The sequence below is a fragment of the Triticum urartu genome, chromosome 1, assembly GCF_003073215.2.
Source record: "Triticum urartu cultivar G1812 chromosome 1, Tu2.1, whole genome shotgun sequence".
In the NCBI taxonomy this organism is placed as follows: domain Eukaryota; kingdom Viridiplantae; phylum Streptophyta; class Magnoliopsida; order Poales; family Poaceae; genus Triticum; species Triticum urartu.
The window spans coordinates 260,632,140-260,651,217 of record NC_053022.1 but is presented as its reverse complement, the minus strand read 5'-3'; the positions used below and the strand labels follow the sequence as shown (position 1 = coordinate 260,651,217).

The 19,078-nt window shown below is 46.7% G+C and overlaps 1 protein-coding gene across 1 annotated transcript; it reads left to right on the top strand.

The window, feature by feature from the left end:
- The first annotated feature begins 15,547 nt into the window (after window positions 1-15,547).
- Window positions 15,548-18,630, top strand: LOC125506513. Its single transcript, XM_048671319.1, has 4 exons — window positions 15,548-17,463; window positions 17,734-17,958; window positions 18,046-18,165; window positions 18,269-18,630. Exons 1-4 carry the CDS (start codon window positions 16,309-16,311, stop codon window positions 18,326-18,328), a joined length of 1,560 nt encoding a protein of 519 aa, XP_048527276.1. The 5' UTR covers window positions 15,548-16,308; the 3' UTR covers window positions 18,329-18,630.
- The last annotated feature ends 448 nt before the right edge of the window (window positions 18,631-19,078 follow it).

The following is a 19,078-nucleotide window of genomic DNA, read 5'->3' as shown; positions in this document are numbered from 1 at the left end:
TCCTGTTAAAGGGTTAGCTAGCAGTTTTTCCATCATACCCGAAGGAAATTCAAAAGGAGTTTCATTTTCAATAGGTTCAGTAGGTTGAGGAGCAACTCTTTGCTCTACTGGACGGGGTGAAGATACCTCGAACAAGCCCCTCAGAGAATTACTTTCCATAGTAACAAGTGACAGTGAATTTCAGCACACTATATAAATTTTTCCTTACCAAATTCCACCTACCAAAGGCGCTACACTCCCCGGCAACGGCGCCAGAAAAGAGTCTTGATGACCCACAAGTATAGGGGATTTATCATAGTCCTTTCAATAAGTAAGAGTGTCGAACCCAACGAGGAGCAGAAGGAAATGATAAGCGGTTTTCAGCAAGGTATTCTCTGCAAGTACTGAAATAAGTGGTAACAGATAGTTTTGTGATATGATAAATTGTAACGAGCAACAAGTAACAAAAGTAAATAAAGTGCAGCAAGGTGGCCCAATCCTTTTTGTAGCAAAGGACAAGCCGGAACAAACTCTTATAATAGGAAAAGCGCTCCCGAGGACACATGGGAATATCGTCAAGCTAGTTTTCATCATGTTCATATGATTCGCGTTCGATACTTTGATACTTTGATATGTGGGTGGACCAGTGCTTGGGTGCTGTTCTTACTTGAACAAGAATCCCACTTATGATTAACCTCTATTGCAAGCATCCGCAACTACAACAAAAGTATTAAGGTAAACCTAACCATAGCATGAAACATATGGATCCAAATCAGCCCCTTACGAAGCAACGCATAAACTAGGGTTTAAGCTTCTGTCACTCTAGCAACCCATCATCTACTTATTACTTCCCAATGCCTTCCTCTAGGCCCAAATAATGGTTAAGTGTTATGTAGTCGACGTTCACATAACACCACTAGAGGCTAGACAACATACATCTTATCAAAATATCAAACGAATACCAAATTCACATGACTACTAATAGCAAGACTTCTCCCTTGTCCTCAGGAACAAACGTAATTACTCACAAAGCATATTCATGTTCATAATTAGAGGGGTAATAATGTGCAATATAGGATCTGAACATATGATCTTCCACCAAGTAAACCAATTAGCATCAACTACAAGGAGTAATCAACACTACTAGCAACCTACTATCAACACTACTAGCAACCTACTAGCACCAATCCAGGACTTTGAGACAAGAATTGGATACAAGAGATGAACTAGGATTTGGAGATGAGATGGTGCTGGTGAAGATGTTGATGGAGATTTCCCTCTCCCGATGAGAGGAGCGTTGGTGATGACGATGGTGATGATTTCCCCCTCCCGGAGGGAAGTATCCCCGGCAGAACAGCTCTGCCGGAGCTCTAGATTGGTTCCACCAAGGTTCCGCCTCGTGGCGGCGGAGTCTCGTCCCGAAAAGTTCCTTCTTATTTTTTTCTCATCGAAAGACTTCATATAGGAGAAGATGGATGTTGGAGAGCCACCAGGGGGCCCACGAGGTAGGGGCGCGCCCTAGGGGGGCGCCCCCCACCCTCGTGAGCAGGGTGTGGGCCCCCTGGCCTTCATCTTTGGCGAGGATTTTTCTTTATTTGTTTTAAGATGTTCCATGGAGTTTCAAGGCTTTTGGAGTTGCGCAGAATAGGTCTCTAATATTTGCTCCTTTTCCAGCCCAGAATTCCAGCTGCCAACATTCTCCCTCCTTATGTAAACCTTGTAAAATAAGAGAGAATAGCCATAAGTATTTTGACATAAAGTGGAATAACAGTCCATAATGCGATAAATATCGATATAAAAGCATGATGCAAAATGGACGTATCATCTGCCATGGCCAGCGTGAGTTCTGGGTCGAGAGATTGCCACCAGGGAGAGGCGAGCATGCAAGCGGAAGCACGAGAGATGTCCCGCCTCACTACGAGAGCAGCCGACATGTCCTGCCGCGTGGAAATAGCAGCACAGAGGTCCTGCCGCGCCGCTGAAGCAGCACGGAGGTCCCGCCGCGCCGTCGATGCAGCAGACTGGTCCGGCCGCGCCGCGGAAGCAGCAGAGATGTCCCGCCGTGCCGCGGTGGCCTGGGAAAATTTCTCGCGGGCAGGCGATGACTGTTATAGGCGCATGCATGCGATCGTCCATAGCCAGATGGATCAGATCTTCGGCTGGGCGAGGTTGTAGGACGACATGAAAGCCTCGTTTGAACAGGCTACCGGCATCATCCGACAACTAAGGGAGGGCAATGAGAGGCTCCGGGCCGAGCGCGACCTGCTGAGGGAGAAGATCGTCCGAAGTGCAGACCAGCAGGAGGAGACCAGTGCCTTGTTGAAGAGGACCGGCGTCATCATCATGAAACTTATGGACGAGAATGACATGCTCCGCAACGAGCGCCAAAGGCTGGTGGAGGAATCCGTGGATGTTCTCAAGCAGCGTCTTGAGGACACGAAAGAGCTCATCACTGCTCGCCACGGAGACTAGTTCCCGCGGCCTGCAGCAACACATCAAGAAAGTAGAGATCAGCGAGCCATATCCTTGTCTTCCTTCTTCTTTTGCCCTTGTGTATTTTGGGCGTAGCCGCATGTGGATTTTTTAATTATCTTTCTAATTATGTAAGACAATTAATCGTCCTTATCTTTCTGTGGAAGATCAATGTTGTGAGGCTGGAATGAAGAAAACTCTTGCTGTGGCGACCCTGGCGTTGCTGTTCTTCTAGTTGCTGATGGGCTTCCTTTAGTTTCCTGGTTTCTTTTGATGTAATAATCGGTTTAGGATGTGGATTGTGTCGTCAGTTGTGAAATGTTGGGTTCTAGCATGGATGTTTGGCCTTTGTTGGCCTCTTGGGATGTTGCGATATCAATCTGGTAGCTTTTAGTCCTTCGTGTTAGGCTGGAGTTGTGCTGAACTTCTTGTGAATTGTGGTGGTTTTCAGTAATGCAAAACGGAAGGGGCAAGCCCTTCTTTGATCAAAAAAAATAATCGTCCTTATATATTCATCAGTCTTGCTATAAGTCACAGTAGATGCTATATAGGTCCGTCGAATCTTACATCAAGATCCGTGTTTTCAGATTTTCTTTTTTATCTCTTAAATCTCAGTCGAGTGAGACATAGCCACGCCATTAAACAGAGGCTCGGGCGCCATTAATGGAGACTGTAACGCCCCGAGACCGATGTGCCAGGTGTCGTCCAGTTATTCGTTGTTGTTACCTTGTCATTGCTTGCATGTCTTGCATTGCATATCATGTCATCATGTGCATTTCATTTGCATACATGTTCGTCTCATGCATCTGAGCATTTTCCCCGTTGTCCGTTTTGCAATCCGGCGCTCCATTCTCCTCCGGTGGTCATTTCTACTTTCCTTTCGTGTGTGGTGATTAAACATTTCTGGATTGGACCGAGACTTGTCAAGTGGCCTTGGTTTTCTACCGGTAGACCGCCTGTCAAGTTTCGTATCGTTTGGACTTCGTTTGATACTCCAACGGTTAACCGAGGGACCGAAAAGGCCTCGTGTGTGTTGCAGCCCGACACCCCTCCAAAGTGGCCCAAAACCCACCTAAACCTCTTCCATCATCTCGGTTGTTCGATCACGATCGCGTGGCCGAAAACCGCACCTCATTTGGACTCTCCTAGCTCCCTCTACCTATATATATGTGATCCCCTCTGAAATATTCGCGGTACAAACCCTAACTTCCTCCTCCGCGCGCCGCCGGACATCTCTTCTCCGCGCCGGACATGTCCAGCCGCCGCCGCCACCTCGCTCCGCCCTATCGGGAGCCGCCACCTCAGCTCACCGCCTCCCGCGACCAACCAGGAGGCGACACGTCGCCCCCCTGCCTCCTCCCCGCCGCCGGGCCCGAGGGAGCCCAGATCGGGCCCGCCCCAGGCCAGTTTGGGCCGCCGCCGCCCGGGCGCCCTTCCTCGCACCTCTCGCCGAAGAACGCCGCGCGCCGCCGCCTGGTCGCCGCGCCCCGCCGCCTCGAGCATCGCCGCCGCCGCCTCGTTCTTCGCCGACGTCAAGCGCCGCCGACCGCAGCCCCTTCAAGCTCCGCCGCCGCCGCGGGAGCTCATGCCTCCGCCGCCTCATGGCCTCGCCGGCCGGCCTCACCGCGGCCACAGGGCTCGCCGGCCGCCCTCACCCGCCATCTCCCGGCCTCCTCCGTCCTTCCACGCCGCCTCCCCATCGTCGCCGGAGCTCGCGAAGCTCGCCGGAGCTCCACTCCGGCTGGATCCGTTCGTCGGGATCAGATCTACCACCTCCTCCAACCAAACAGCGCCCTCCGTCCCGGATCTCGTCATCCCGCACCGCTCCGTCCCGTTGACTTTTCCCGGAGAGGTCTATATTTCACTAAGTCCCCGAAATTCCTAGATTCATTTGGCCATGTTCATCGCATCGTAACTTTGCATCCGTAACTCCGTTTTGGGCATATAGCATATCAAAATGTTCATCTCAGAGAGTACATCATTTCATCTCATTGCATCATTTTCATTTGAGTTCATCTTGATGCCCGAAATGCTGTTAGAAGAGAGCTACTTGAGATAATTATCATATCTGCTGCTCCATTTAGATATTTGTCATTTTTTCCATGATTATTGTGTGCATGTTATGCCCATGAGCTCTACATACGTTTTGTTAAGGGTTTTGTCATATTTCCAGAGGTGCAATCCATGTATTTTTGTGATGTGTGTGATAACTAGAACAAGCTTGCAAAGTGAGGCACTTGGTAATGCTGATTTCATGGACTTAGCAATTCCACTAAGTCCTTGATCTGTTTTTCTCATGATGCCATATGTTCATGTTGTTTCCTAGTGATCCGTGCCTCTTTTGAGGATGATCAGTAAGGATGTTTTGTTAATCTTGTAGTGCTATATCCATCCATGCCTTTGTTTGTAATTATGGAGCACCCTAGCTTGAGTCAATCGAGCTCTACTTTTGTCATTTCGTGAATCTGGTCAGATTGTCTACTTGTTAGCGATTTTGCCGAGGATGTTGTAGTTGATCCGTGCATGCTATGCTATTGTTCTTGCCATGTCTAGCTTGAATTTTGTGTATTCTTGATGGGTGTATGCTTAGATTGTCATGACTTGCTCTGTAGTGAGTGCATCGAGCTCGTAAACATGCCTACTTGATATCTGTTTCAGCATGCTCCAGTTTTCACCAAGTCTGAGAACTGATTATGTTTTTGCTATGTTCACATGCTTACAAATGTATTTTCTGATCCCGTTTGGCTCAAGGTCACTAAGGGACTTTTGTTAAGCTCTTTGAGTAGCTTCATGCCATGCTTTACTTTACCATGTTCAGGTCCTGTAGCATATAGTTTTCATGCTCCAAAGTGTGCTACCTGATCTGAAATTCCAGACAAGTGTTAATTTCACTAAGTCTGAGATCTGTTTACCAAATGCATTTTTGCCATGCTTGTTTGAACCTGTTAATGGATGAATTGTCCGTAGCTCAGTGCTTATCTTTTGTTAAGCATCTTGAGTGGATCCCTGCCATGTATTTTGTTGCCATGTTTGGGTGTTGTAGCATGTTCATCTTGTTGCATTTAGATGGCTACTTGCTATATATCGCAGACCGTTGTCATATTTGAATTGCTTGCCATTTCCAAACCGTAACTCCGATTCCGGTGATCTTTATATCGTTTTCAAGCGATTTCATCTCATCTTTCCAGTGGCACACTTCGATTTCCAAGTTGAGGCCAGGTTCTTTCATTCCTTGTCAAATCATGCATATGCATCGCATACCGCATTCCGCATATCATACCATGTTCATGTGTTGGTTGTTTACTATGTTGTGTGCTTCTTTCCGGTGTTGGCTTCTTCGGGTTGGGTTCCGGTAACGTCGCGTTTGTGAGGACCCGTTCATCTACGTCCATTTTTCTTCTTCATGGACTCGTTCTTCTTCCTTGCGGGATTTCAGGCAAGATGACCATACCCTCGAAATCACTTCTATCTTTGCTTGCTTAGTTGCTTGCTCTTTTGCTATGCCTATGCTGCGATACCTACCACTTGCTTATCATGCCTCCCATATTGTTGAACCAAGCCTCTAACCCACCTTGTCCTAGCAAACCGTTGATTGGCTATGTTACCGCTTTGCGCAGCCCCTCTTATAGCGTTGTTAGTTGCAGGTGAAGGTTGAAGTTTGTTTCTTGTTGGAACATGGAGATGTTGTTCCTTGTTGGAACATGTTTTACTTGTTGGGATATCACAATATCTCTTATTTAAATTAATGCATCTATATACTTGGTAAAGGGTGGAAGGCTCGGCATTATGCCTGGTGTTTTGTTCCACTCTTGCCGCCCTAGTTTCCGTCATATCGGTGTTATGTTCCCGGCTTTTGCGTTCCTTACGCGGTTGGGTATAATGGGAACCCCTTGACAGTTCGCTTTGAATAAAACTCCTCCAGCAAGGCCCAACCTTGGTTTTACCATTCGCCACCTAGCCTTTTTCCCTTGGGAGTCGCGCATCCCGAGGGTCATCTTTATTTTAACCCCCCCCCCCCGGGCCAGGCTTGTCTAAGTGTTGGTCCGAAATGGGCAGCCTGCGGGGCCACCTCGGGGAAACTTGAGGGCTGGTTTTTACTCGTAGCTTGACCTATCCGGTGTTGCCCTGAGAACGAGATATGTGCAGCTCCCATCAGGATGTCGGCACATCGGGCGGCTTTGCTGGACTTGTTTTACCATTGTCGAAATGTCTTGTAACCGGGATTCCGAGTCTGATCGGGTCTTCCCGCTAGAAGGTCTATTCCTTCGTTGACCGTGAGAGCTTGTCATGGGCTAAGTTGGGACACCCCTGCAGGGATTTGAACTTTCGAAAGCCGTGCCCGCGGTTATGGGCAGATGGGAATTTGTTAATGTCCGGTTATAGAAAACCTGAAGTTGACCTTAATTAAAATACATCAACCGCGTGCGTAACCGTGATGGTCTCTTTCCGGCGGAGTCCAAGAAGTGAACACGGTGTTGGAGATTATGCTTGACGTAGGTTGTTTTAGGATCACTTCTTGATCATACTTTTATCGACCATGCTTTGCCTTCTCTTCTCGCTCTCATTTGCGTATGTTAGCCACCATATATGCTAGCCGCTTGCTGCAGCTCCACCTCATACCTTTACCTTACCCATAAGCTTAAATAGTCTTGATCGCGAGGGTGCGAGATTGCTGAGTCCCTGTGGCTCACAGATACTTCCAAAAACCAGCTTGCAGGTGCCGATGAGTCCGTGCAGATGACGCAACCAAGCTCAGGAGGAGCTCAATGAAGACCTTGTCCTTTATGTTGTTTCGTTCTAGTTGATCAGTAGTGGAGCCCAGTTGGGGTCGATCGGGGACCTTTGTCGCATTCAGGGTTCTTCTTTTATTTTGGCTCCGTAGTCGGACCTTGATTATATTTGGATGTTGTAATGCTTTATTCATGTAATTGTGTGAAGTGGCGATTGTAAGCCAACTATGTATCTTTTTCCCCTATTGTATTACATGGGTTGTGTGAAGATTACCTCACTTGCGACATTGCTTTCAATGCGGTTATGCCTCTAAGTCGTGCTTCGACACGTGGGAGATATAGCCGCATCGAGGGCGTTACAGAGACCTTGGGAGAGAGGTGGATGGCAGATGGAGGTCAAAGGGCTCTCCTCCCAATAAGCACGCGCAGGGGTCTGATCGCACGCCTCTCGTACTCAAATAGCTACCCTGCACGGCGCCTCCTAGCTAATAAAAAATGGGACGCGTGGCGGCACGTAAATGGTACTAGTAAGTAGAACGCCCACGGTTTCAATAATACTTGTGTTTCCGATTGTAACGTGACAGCACTTGTTCCAAAATGACTTTGTTGATTGTTAATGTGTGCGCCTTCGCAAATCGGACTGCAAATTTACCACATCATGTTGGTGCCATGTCATGGCACCAAGCCAAGTTTCATTATTTTCATGCGTGTTTTGGATTTACAGGAATTAAAAAACTAAGTTTCTCAATGTTTCCAACCCAGCCACGACGCCCAGAATTTTGAATTTCATTCCCATTTCATGCATGGAACCTAGAAATTTACCCGAGGACACACATCTGATTTTTCAACCAACTTTGGTGCACTGGAACATGTGCTTGTATTTCAAATTTGAATTATGCACACAAAGGTGTCACGTTCCCTCCCAGAACCACGAGCCTTCTTGAGAGAAGCTCCGATTTGCAAGAAGCTTATACCAAAATTTGTTCCTATTCAGCCAATTTTTTTTACCACGGCATGGTACTACCATGACATGACACCATACCAAGTTTCATGATTTTAAAACCAAGTTTCTCAATGTTCTCGACCAAGCCACGATGCCCAGATGTTTGAATTTTATTCTCATTTTTTGCATGAGACCTACTCCCTCCTTCCATCTATATAGGGCCTAATGTGTTTTTCAAGACAGCCTTTGACTATTGACAAGATTAATAGCACATGAGATGTATACTATGAAAATTATATTATTGGAAGCTCCTTTGACATACAAATTTGAAGGTATGCTTTGTGTAAGTTGCATGTCATATATTATTGCTCTAACGTTTAGTCAAAGTTAGCCTCGAAAAATGCATTAGGACCTATATAGATGGAAGGAGGGAGTAGAAATTCACCCGAGGACACAAATATGATTTTTCAACCAACTTTGGTGCACGGGAGCATGTGCTTGTAGTTCAAATTTGAATTATGCACATTAAATGACCAAAAACTCAATTAATGTGTAAATAAGGCCAAGCGAAGCCGGAATAATTCCAAAATTTAACAGGGCACTCATGTAGTTCTATGTTGCCTTTGTAAATAAACTCAAGGGGGACAACGTATATCATTTCGCACTCAAAGGTGGCACGTTCCCTCTCAGAACCACGAGCCTTCTTGAGAGAAGATTCGGTTTGCAAGAAGCTTATACCAAAATCCGTTCCTATTTGGCCAATTTTTTTACCCCAACATGGTAGTACCATGACATGACATCCATGCCAAGTTTCATGATTTTCAGACGTGTTTTGGATTTACAAGAATTTTAAAACCAAGTTTCTCAATGTTCTCGGTCGAGCCACGATGCCCAGATGTTTTAATTTTATTTTCATTTCTTGCATGGGACCTAGAAATTCACCCGAGGACACAAATATGATTTTTCAACCAACTTTGGTGCACGAGAGCATGTGCTTGTAGTTCAAATTTGACTTATGCACATTAAATGACCATAAACTCAATTAATATATAAGAAACGACAAACGAACCCGGAATAATTCCAAAATTTAACAGGGCACTAATATAGTTCTATGTTGCCTTTGTTAAGAAACTCAAGGGGGGCAGCGTATATCGTTTCACACTCAAAGGTGGCACGTTCCCTCTTAGAACCACGAGCTTCCAAATTGGCCCAATTTTTTACCACAACATGTTAGTGTCATGACATGACACCATGTCAAGTTTCATGATTTCCACGCGAGTTTTGGATTTACATGAATTTAAAATCAAAGTTTCTCGATGTTCTCGGCCGAGTCATGACGCCTAGATGTTTGAATTTCATTCTCATTTCTTCCATGGGACCTAGAAATTCAACCAAGGACACACATGTGATTTTTCAACCCACTTTGGTGCACCGGAGCATGTGCATGCAATTCATATTTAGATTATGCACATTAAAAGTCCAGAAACTCAATTAATGTATAAAAAGGCCAAATGAACCTGAAATAATTCCAAAATTTAACAGGGCACTCATATAGTTCTATGTTGCCTCTGTAAATAAAATCAGGGGGGAGGCAGCGTATATCGTTTCGCACTCAAAGGTGACACGTTCCCTCTCAGAACTGCGAGGCTTGTTGAGAGAATCTCCGGTTTTGCAAGAGGCTTATACCAAAACTTGTCCCAATTCAGCCAAAAATTATACGTATGAAAACAGGGTTCAGATTATCCCAAACATCTCGCTACCTAGACCAATAATGTACTATGATTTGAATTCAACATAAAATGGATACAAATATTTGAATTGGAGAGCGTATGGTACATGTAGTTCATAGTGAAATATGATTACTGCTATATGTATGTTTTTTGTTATTAAGATAATATTTAAATTATTGTATAACTTGACAACAATCGTATTCAAATAAGGAAAATTGATTCAAATTTAGTCCATATGGTAGACGAGAATATATATGTTCACATGGTGGAGTAAAATGTTCATATATGATGGAAGATCAAAATGTACGACTACATCAATTATAAACCACAAGGTCACCTAACGATATATTCGAATTCAGCATAACGTGGATTCAAAAATTGAAATTCGAGATCATGGCATCTGTAATCATATAAAAAGGGACATTACTCTTTATTTGGTGGGAATTGATTTGTTTTTTGTTGTTGTTGAGGGAAGTGCGAATCAATTTGGCACTGTGCAGGGTAATCTTGTTCTCCCAAATTTTTTACATTTTTCTTGTAGTTTTTTCAATGGCATCTATAGCAATATAGTAAAAGGGGACATGAATCTCTTGTGTCTTATATGAATTGTTTTTTTACATGTTAAGTTTGTTTTGCCGCAAAACTATTATTTAAATGCTTTTAAATATTAAACCATTACCAAAACTATTTCTACTTGGGTAGAAAATTGATGTGGCATTGCATAATTGGTAACCCCAATTTAGGTGCCACTTTGGTATATTATTGAAACTATAATAGGTGGGAACAAAAAAACAGAAAAGTATAAATAAAGGGAAAAGCCAAGAGAAAAGGAAAAGGCTCCCTGGCCCAACTGGCCCAGCTGGCCGATGGACCGGCCGGCCCAGCCAACGCCTCCTTATCCTCCCCTGCCCACTACCAAGCCCTAACCGCACCCACTCCCTCCGCCACGAACCCCACTCACTCCTCCCTCTACTCCCAAACTGGATCGGGAAAACGGTGCCCCGACCCCCATCGCCTCGACGTGCATCGCCGCCCCATCGCGCCTCGGTCCTCCACCGCGGCGCCACCTCGTAGGCGCCGCACCTCCCGACCTCCTTCCTCTCCCTTGTGCACCGCGTCGTCCTTACTCCCGCCGCGCCGGATTGCCCCGTCCCAGCCTCTCCTCGTCGGTCCTCACCGCGCCCTCGCCGCCTTGCCGGACTTCCTCCCCAACGTCGCTATCGTCCCCGACCTCCGCCAAGCCCATTGCCCCGACCTCTGCCTTCCCCTGTGAGCGCCATGCCAATTCCCCTCGTCTCCCCTTTGTTCGTCGTTCCGTTGTGCCACCCCGTGCCGCCGGAGTTCCGGCCAGTGGCCGCGGTCACCGCGACCGTGCCCACCTCCTCGCCCGCGCCCTGGCGCGCTCACCGCGCCGCGGTCATGCCCCTGCTGTGCTTCGGCGCCGCCCGTGCTGCTGCTCCTAGTGGCTGATCTGCTAGCTGCCGCTGCTGCTCGTTTGTTGCTGCCTCCGTCCGTCTTCGGCCGCCTCCGCTCAGGGCCGCGCCCCTGCTCCCCGCACCCGCCTCGCCTTCGTCCGGCCGCACCATCGCCGTCCTAGCGCACGCGCGCCGCTGCCCCTGAGTCACCTCCACCCGCTGCACCGCGACCACACTCCCGGCGCCGGCGCTCCGGCGCACACACGCGCCCGCCCCGTCGCCTCGGGTCCATCCCGATGGGCGCCTCGCCCGGAACGGCGCCCGCACCCGAGCGCCCGAAAACCCAGCGCCCGTTAAGCCCCCCCGGGGCCTATGACAGTGGGGCCCCATGCCCCAGAACGTTAAAAAAAAGAGGCTTTAAAAAATGAATAATAAATAAAATAATAAATAAAATAATAATTAAATAACTAATTAACTTAATTAATCTTGATTAATTAAACTAAACAATTAATTAAAGTAATTAATCATGATTAAGATTAACCAAATGGCTAATTAAGCTAACTGCTGTTAGTTAATTATCTAGTCAATGACAGTGGGGCCCACCCCCCTAATTAATCCTGATTAGGTTAATTAAACTGGATAATTAAATGTGTCACTGAAAGGTGGGACCCACCTGTCAGGTTGACCAGGTCAACTACTGATGTCATGCTGACGTAAGCAAACATTATTCTGGATAATGTTGATTTAATTAATTAAATAAATCCTAAAAATGATTTCAATCTTTTAAAATTAATATAAAATAAACCGTAGCTCGGATGGAAAAACTTTGTACGTGAAAGTTGCTCAGAATGACGATACGAATCCGTATACGCAGCCCGTCCATCCGCCACGCATCCCTAGCATAGCAAACACGCAAATTTCCCCCTCCGGTTCATCTGTCCGAAAACGCGAAACACCGGGATAATTTCCTGGATGTTTTCCCCCTTCACCGGTACCACCTCATACCATGTTAGGGCACACCTAGCATCACGCTTTGTCATGTCATGCATCGTCATGCATTTGTTTGCATTATATTTATTGTTTCTTACCCCTCTTCTCTCGCTAGACATAGAGACCGACGCCGCTGCTACCCAGTACGACTACGGTGTTGATGACCCCTCTCTCTTGCCAGAGCAACCAGGCAAGCCCCCCCTTGATCACCAGATATCGCCTACTCTCCTCTATATTGCTTGCATTAGAGTAGTGTAGCATGTTACTGCTTTCCGTTAATCCTATCCTGATGCATAGCCTGTCCTTGCTACTACTGTTGTTACCTTTACCTGCAATCCTAATGCTTAGTATAGGATGCTAGTTTATCATCAGTGGCCCTACATTCTTGTCCGTCTGCCACACTATACTACCGGGCCATGATCACTCGGAAGGTGGTCACGGGTATATACTTATATACATAATATATGATACTTGTGGTGACTAAAGATGGGTCGGCTCGTAGGAGTACCCGCGAGTGATTCATGGATTGGGTTCGAAAGGACGTTTGTCCCGACGGCCCTCTGAGTGGATCTTTGTGGCAGAGCGACAGGCCAGGTTGAGACCACCTAGGAGAGAGGTGGGCCTGGCCCTGGTCGGCGTTCGCGGTTATTTCAAGATAACACGTTTAACGAGATCTTGGTATTTGATCTGAGTCTGGCCACTGGCCTATACGCACTAACCATCTACGCGGGGATAATTATGGGCACTCGATGTCGTGGTATCAGCCGAAGCCTTCGTGACGTCAGCGACTGAGCGGCACGCATCGGATTGGACTGGAATGCCTGCCAGGCTATGTCTGCTTCTGGACGCCCTCACAACGTGCAGGTGTGCAATGGGCGATGGGCCCAGACCCCTGCGCCATAGGATTTAGACCGGCGTGCTGACCTCTCTGTTGTGTCTAGGTAGGGCTGCGACGTGTTGATCTTCCGAGGCAGGGCATGACCGAGGAAAGTGTGTCCAGCCAAATGGGATCGAGCGTGTTGGGTTATGTGGTGCACCCCTGCAGGGAAGTTAATCTATTCAAATAGCCGTGATCTTCGGTAACAGGACGACTTGGAGTTGTACCTTGACCTTATGACAACTAGAACCGGATACTTAATAAAACACACCCTTCCAAGTGCCAGATACAACCGGTGATCGCTCTCTCACAGGGCGACGAGGGGAGGGTCATCAGTTAGGATTATGCTACACGATGCTACTTGGTGAACTTTCTATCTACTCTCTTCTTCTGCTGCAAGATGGAGGTCACTAGAAGCGTAGTCTTCGAAAGGACTAGCTATCCCCCTCTTATTCTGGCATTCTGCAGTTCAGTCCACCTATGATACCCTTATTCCATTTGATACCAATGCATACATATGTAGTGTAGCTCCTTGCTTGCGGGTACTTTGGATGAGTACTCATGGTTGCTTTGCTCCCTCTTTTCCCCCTTTCTTTACCCGATTGTTGCGACTAGACGTTGGAGCCCAGGAGCCAGACGCCACCGTCGACGACGACTCCTACTACACCAGAGGTGCCTACTACTACGTGCAGCCCGCTGACGACGACCAGGAGTAGTTTAGGAGGATCCCAGGCAGGAGGCCTGCGCCTCTTTCGATCTGTATCCCAGTTTGTGCTAGCCTTCTTAAGGCAAACTTGCTTACTTATGTCTGTACTCAGATATTGTTGCTTCCGCTGACTCGTCTATGATCGAGCTCTTGTATTCGAGCCCTCGAGGCCCCTGGCTTGTATTATGATGCTTGTATGACTTATTTTATTTGTAGAGTTGTGTTGTGATATCTTCCCGTGAGTTCCTGATCTTGATCATACACGTTTGCGTGTATGATTAGTGTACGATAGAATCGGGGGCGTCACACCCTCCCCCACCTTCTCCTCTGTCGATGACATCGGCTTAGGGCTTATGCTAAATTCTTTGTTGTCACCACTGCTATTGCAATGCATCAATCAGTCATCGGCGAGCCCCATGTGACCGAAATGAAGCCACATGAGGTTGGGGAAGAGGTAGGAGCCTCGCCCGCGAGTGCATGCAGGCCGACAGAGTGAAATAGTCCTCTTTATTACCACTGCCATCGGCTTGAACATGACCTCCTCGTGGTGGCATGCCCACTCGGCGGTTCATCGCACCACAGTAGCACCTTTATCGGATCCACTCGCAGATCATACACCGTTGGCATGGATGCCGCCCCAAATCTAGCGAGCCCCTTCCCTCCTTACTCCTTTGCAGCTGCAATACCACATTGTTCAAAAAACCTGACACACACCTAAGAACCCCAAGCGAGACTTCTTCGCTTGTGGGGCCGTGAAAGCAAGGTATAACACAAATCCCTCTGTGTTAGCAATTTGGTATATGAATCTCGTTGCTCAGAACATTACACACATGCAAAGAGGATTCACTTGCAGCAGATGGATATGGGCGATCTTTTAAAGCTTTACGTAAACCAAATGCTAGGTTACTATTAGCGACCACCGAGAGAAAAACTAGATGTTGCGCTGATAGATACACACGAGAATTAAGTCCAAATCAACGAAAAGCAAGTCCAAATCAAGGAGATGCAAGCTCAAGTCAATGAGATGCAAGCCCGGAGAAGAAAGTGTAAGATGCTTCAGCTTGCACTCCATTCGTTCCAAACTAAGTGAATCCTCTGCTGATCCAGAACATTACACATATGTTGTTGTAATGATTTAATCCATTCTCCCTTGGATCAGCAACAACATTTCTTCTTATGGGAGCCATTGCAATTTTAAGCACTTAGTTATAGAAACTACTATTCCCTCCGTCCCAAAATAAGTGTTTTAACTTTGTACTAGCTCTAGTACAAATTTGTATTAAGCTCAAGACACTTGTTTTGGGACGGAGGGAGTATGTTCTTACTAATATGCACCTTGAATCAATAACAAAAGTTCTTACAGCTCGGCATTATATTTCGTATGTATCCTATATCAAGTTTAGAATTAAACATGTTATGAAAACATATGCCCAAATAAAAGCTTGTATACAAACATTTGAAAAGGAGTAAAATATTTTTCTTTTTTGAAAATCAAGATGTAGAGGATCTACGAGATGAAGAAATTTAATCTCCTAAAAATAACCTTTTTGAAATAAAGCATACGATTTGGATTTATTTAAAGGATACAAATTGGATTTATAGGATATGGAATTTGTGAACCCTCCCGCAAAAAAGAAGAAGAGGAATTTGTGAACCCGCCGGGTTTTGGTACAGCTACCTGCCCGTCCCGTTTTCTTTCACCCCGCCTTCCTCCATCAATCCAGAGTCCAGACACGCCACGCGCTTGCCTCCTTTTCCCCTCTCCTCGCGCACCTTCCCCTTCCTTGTCCACCACCCTCCAGACCAAACTTCCCCGTCCAAGCAAACAATCGAAAAAAAGGGAGGGCGAATTCCGCGCGCCGACGACCTCCCTCGCCGCCGTGTTGGCACTACATGGCCTCGTCGCCCTCGGCGCTCTTGTCCGACTGCCGCCTCCGCTCCTCCGCCGCCTCGCCGAGCACCGTCCGCAGCCTGCATCAGCCTCCTCCTCCTCCCCCGCCACAGCAGCCTCGACTCGTCGTCGTCCTCTGCTAGGTTTCTCGCCAGCCGCGCTTCCCCACCCCACCCCCCGGCGCGCCAATTTGGCGGGCGTCAGGAGTCTAGGGTTTGCTGCCTCCCGTGTTTGATTTGATGACTAGGGTTGGTGCCACCGGCGAGGAGTTCGCGCTGCTGGGCAGATTCCTCACGCTTGCTTCCATTCCCATGGCTGGAAAGATACGAATACGACCGTCCGTGTTAGGTTCTATTCGTGTACTACCAGTTACAGTCTCTTTTTGTTAAGAAGCTTGCAATCTTAGGGCTCGGGAGGAAACTAAGATCTCAAGTGCGGTGACTTTTTTTTGTGTGTGGAAACTTGAGAGAGTTTCAAAGAGGGAAAATCAGTGTTGGAGGTTGATTTGGAGGGATTTGTAAGCCAGAGAGGCGGAATAGAAGGGACTGGTGGTGGTAAATCGAGGGGATTTCACCATGGTGGGGAAGGATTTGGTGCTGCAAAGGAATGCTCCTGTGGATATCCGTGAGATTGCTGCCAAGGCCACGCTTCGGGAGGTGCGGCAGAATGGGCACACCTATGTGGAGCTCCGGCGCGTCGGGAAGCGCGTCATCTTCTTCTGCACCATCTGCCTCACCGAGTGCTTCAGCGACAATGTGCTGTTTGATCACCTCAAGGGGAATCTGCACTCACGGCGGTATGCCGAGGCCAAGGTCACCCTGTTTGGGCCCATGCCATGGCCGTTCAATGATGGTGTGCTCTTCTTCAACAACTCACGCGAGAATGATCCACTCTTGCTGGACTCAAGCTCGCATAACACCAGCGAACTTGCTCTGGTTCCCCATCCTGACTTTGCAGGGAATGGCACTGAGGTGACATCAAGGTTGAGAGATGGTTCGAGCTCCCACAATGGTGCAAAAGGCTCATTCAGTGGTGCAAATGGACGTCCGAATGGTAGATCTTCTGCCATAACTGAAGATAGTGCTCTGTCAAACCGCAGCGAAACCGATGGTCCGCTTGTTATTCCTAGCGTGTTGATAAAGGATGTTGTGTTGAATTTGCCTGTGCATCTCCTGGGTTATGGAAACATTGCGTACAAGATTGCTGAAACTAGCGAAGGTCGTAAGAAGATCAGCAAAATCTGGTGTGCTTGGGTAGGAGAAGAAGCCTCACAGGGCTCTGAGGCATGTACCATCTATGAACAATCTGGTTTTGCCATAGTCAACTTCTCTTATGCATATGAGTTGGGAAGGAAGTGGCCTTCTGAAGATCAGGACCTTCCCATCTCTGCTGGATCTTTCTTTGTCATTGATGAGGCTGGACATCGTGGAAAGCGAAGGAAGAAGTCGTTTTCTGATCAAGAAGCATCTTCAGAAGAGTCTAATGGCCATACCCATGACAGCAGAAGTCAAGCTATTGTTACTGGCTCCCCAACAGGTACCTCATGCAATCTTCAAGTCAGCCCCTTGTCCAGCAAGTCTATGAGGAGAGAGCTGAGGAAGCAGAAGCGACTTGCTGCTGAGAAAGTTTGTGATATTTGTGGGCGATCAATGCTTCCTGGAAAGGATGTAGCCACCTTGCTGAACTGCAGCACAGGAAACCTAGCTTGCAGCAGTAGAAACTCCAGTGGGGTTAGTAATTCCAAACACTTTCTGTTTCATTTAGGCAAAGCGAGCCCTAATTGCTTCTCTTTATAGAGGAAAAAACAGAAAGAAAATAAAATAAGAAAGTTAGGTCTTGAAAAAGTCTTTTGTGAGTAGAGACATAACTATGTTTAACTGTTATCTGAGATTCCTTAGTACAGTACAAACATATGCTGCTTTCTTTTCAAACAAATTTAGCTAGATAATTCCATCTTTAAATTCAAAGCCTTATGCTGTGACAACATGTTTTTTTTCCAGGCTTTTCATCTATTCCATACTTCATGCTTACTTCACTGGACAATTTTGTGCCAATACGAGGTGCTGGCTGATCAAATTGCAAAGATGGGAAAGAGCAAACGAGGAAGAAAGGCGAAAACAGCTCCAAAGAGCAAAATAATGTCCATCCTTTGCCCAGAATGTCAGGGTACAGGGATTCACGTCGAGGGAGATGAGCTCGAAAAGCCAACTATTTCGTTGTCTGAGGTTTGGAGGAGCACATGATCAGCTACTGTCTACACTTTGAGCTTTGTGTGAATAAGATGGTCCTGAAAACTGGATTTATTTTTGCAGATGTTTCGCTACAAGCTGAAGTCTATCGAAGCCCACAAGGCGTGGATGAAGACCCCTGAGGTGCTGGAGAACTGTTCCACTGGGCTCCATTTCCCTGCGGAACATCTGGAGAACGCCGAGGTATCATCAGTACACATTTAAGCTCCCTTTGTTTGCTGTTTTGCTGACGAGTCTACTTGGATCTGAACTCACCACAACCACATTCACATTCCCTTTGTTGCAGGAGCAGGTGATGCCACTGAAGTCACTTCCTTTCTTTGCAGCTGATGGATATATGGCATAATTCGTGGGTTAAGCTCATGGACCAGGCCTCGCTAACGCCAGAAATGAGCTATACTTTTCTGCCAGAGCCTTTGTAAATCTACTAGAACAGCTGTAAATAAGCATGCATGACTATACTGGGAACAGTGTATGCTAGAGATGCTGACATTTATTTTGCTTGTAATCGTGCTGTATCTATGATGTTTATGTTCGCAGACACGCCTGTCTGCCAACCAGGTACAATCCAGCAAAACTGCTAGACTGGGTTGTAGTAACCATAAACAATATACATGTTCCACTGCTCACGATCTTTATTTTGCTTGAGACATGGCCACATTATTTCTCCACTATCGCTTGGTGTATTCGTGTTGTCAACCTGGTTGTGTACAATATTGATGCTGATTTGAGGAGTGATTGTTCATAGGAAATTGGATCAACGGAAACTTATCCTAGTGCTGCTGCTTATCTGAATAGTAGTATCCATAAACAATATACATGTTGCACTGCTCACGATCTTTATTTTGTTTTAAGATGTGGTTAAAATGGCTACATAATTTCTGAACCATCGCTTCGTGTAATCATGTTGTCAAACTGCTTGTACAATGTTGATGATGTTGAGCTTGATTTGAGGAATGATTTTGTTCGTAGGATATTGAATCAATGGAAATTGATCCGAGTGATGCTTCTTATCTGATCGTGAATTTTTAGATACATGGCTTCTCACAAACGTTAGCTGAGAGGGGAATTCTTTGGCAAGTTTAGTTGGTAAGAG

Coding starts and splice junctions, on each gene's coding strand:
- LOC125506513 (XM_048671319.1), top strand. CDS start 16,309: ATGGTGGGGAAGGATTTGGTGCTGCAAAGGAATGCTCCTGTGGATATC. Junction 17,959..18,045: donor CAACTATTTCGTTGTCTGAG/GTTTGGAGGAGC, acceptor TTATTTTTGCAG/ATGTTTCGCTACAAGCTGAA. Junction 18,166..18,268: donor AACATCTGGAGAACGCCGAG/GTATCATCAGTA, acceptor CCTTTGTTGCAG/GAGCAGGTGATGCCACTGAA.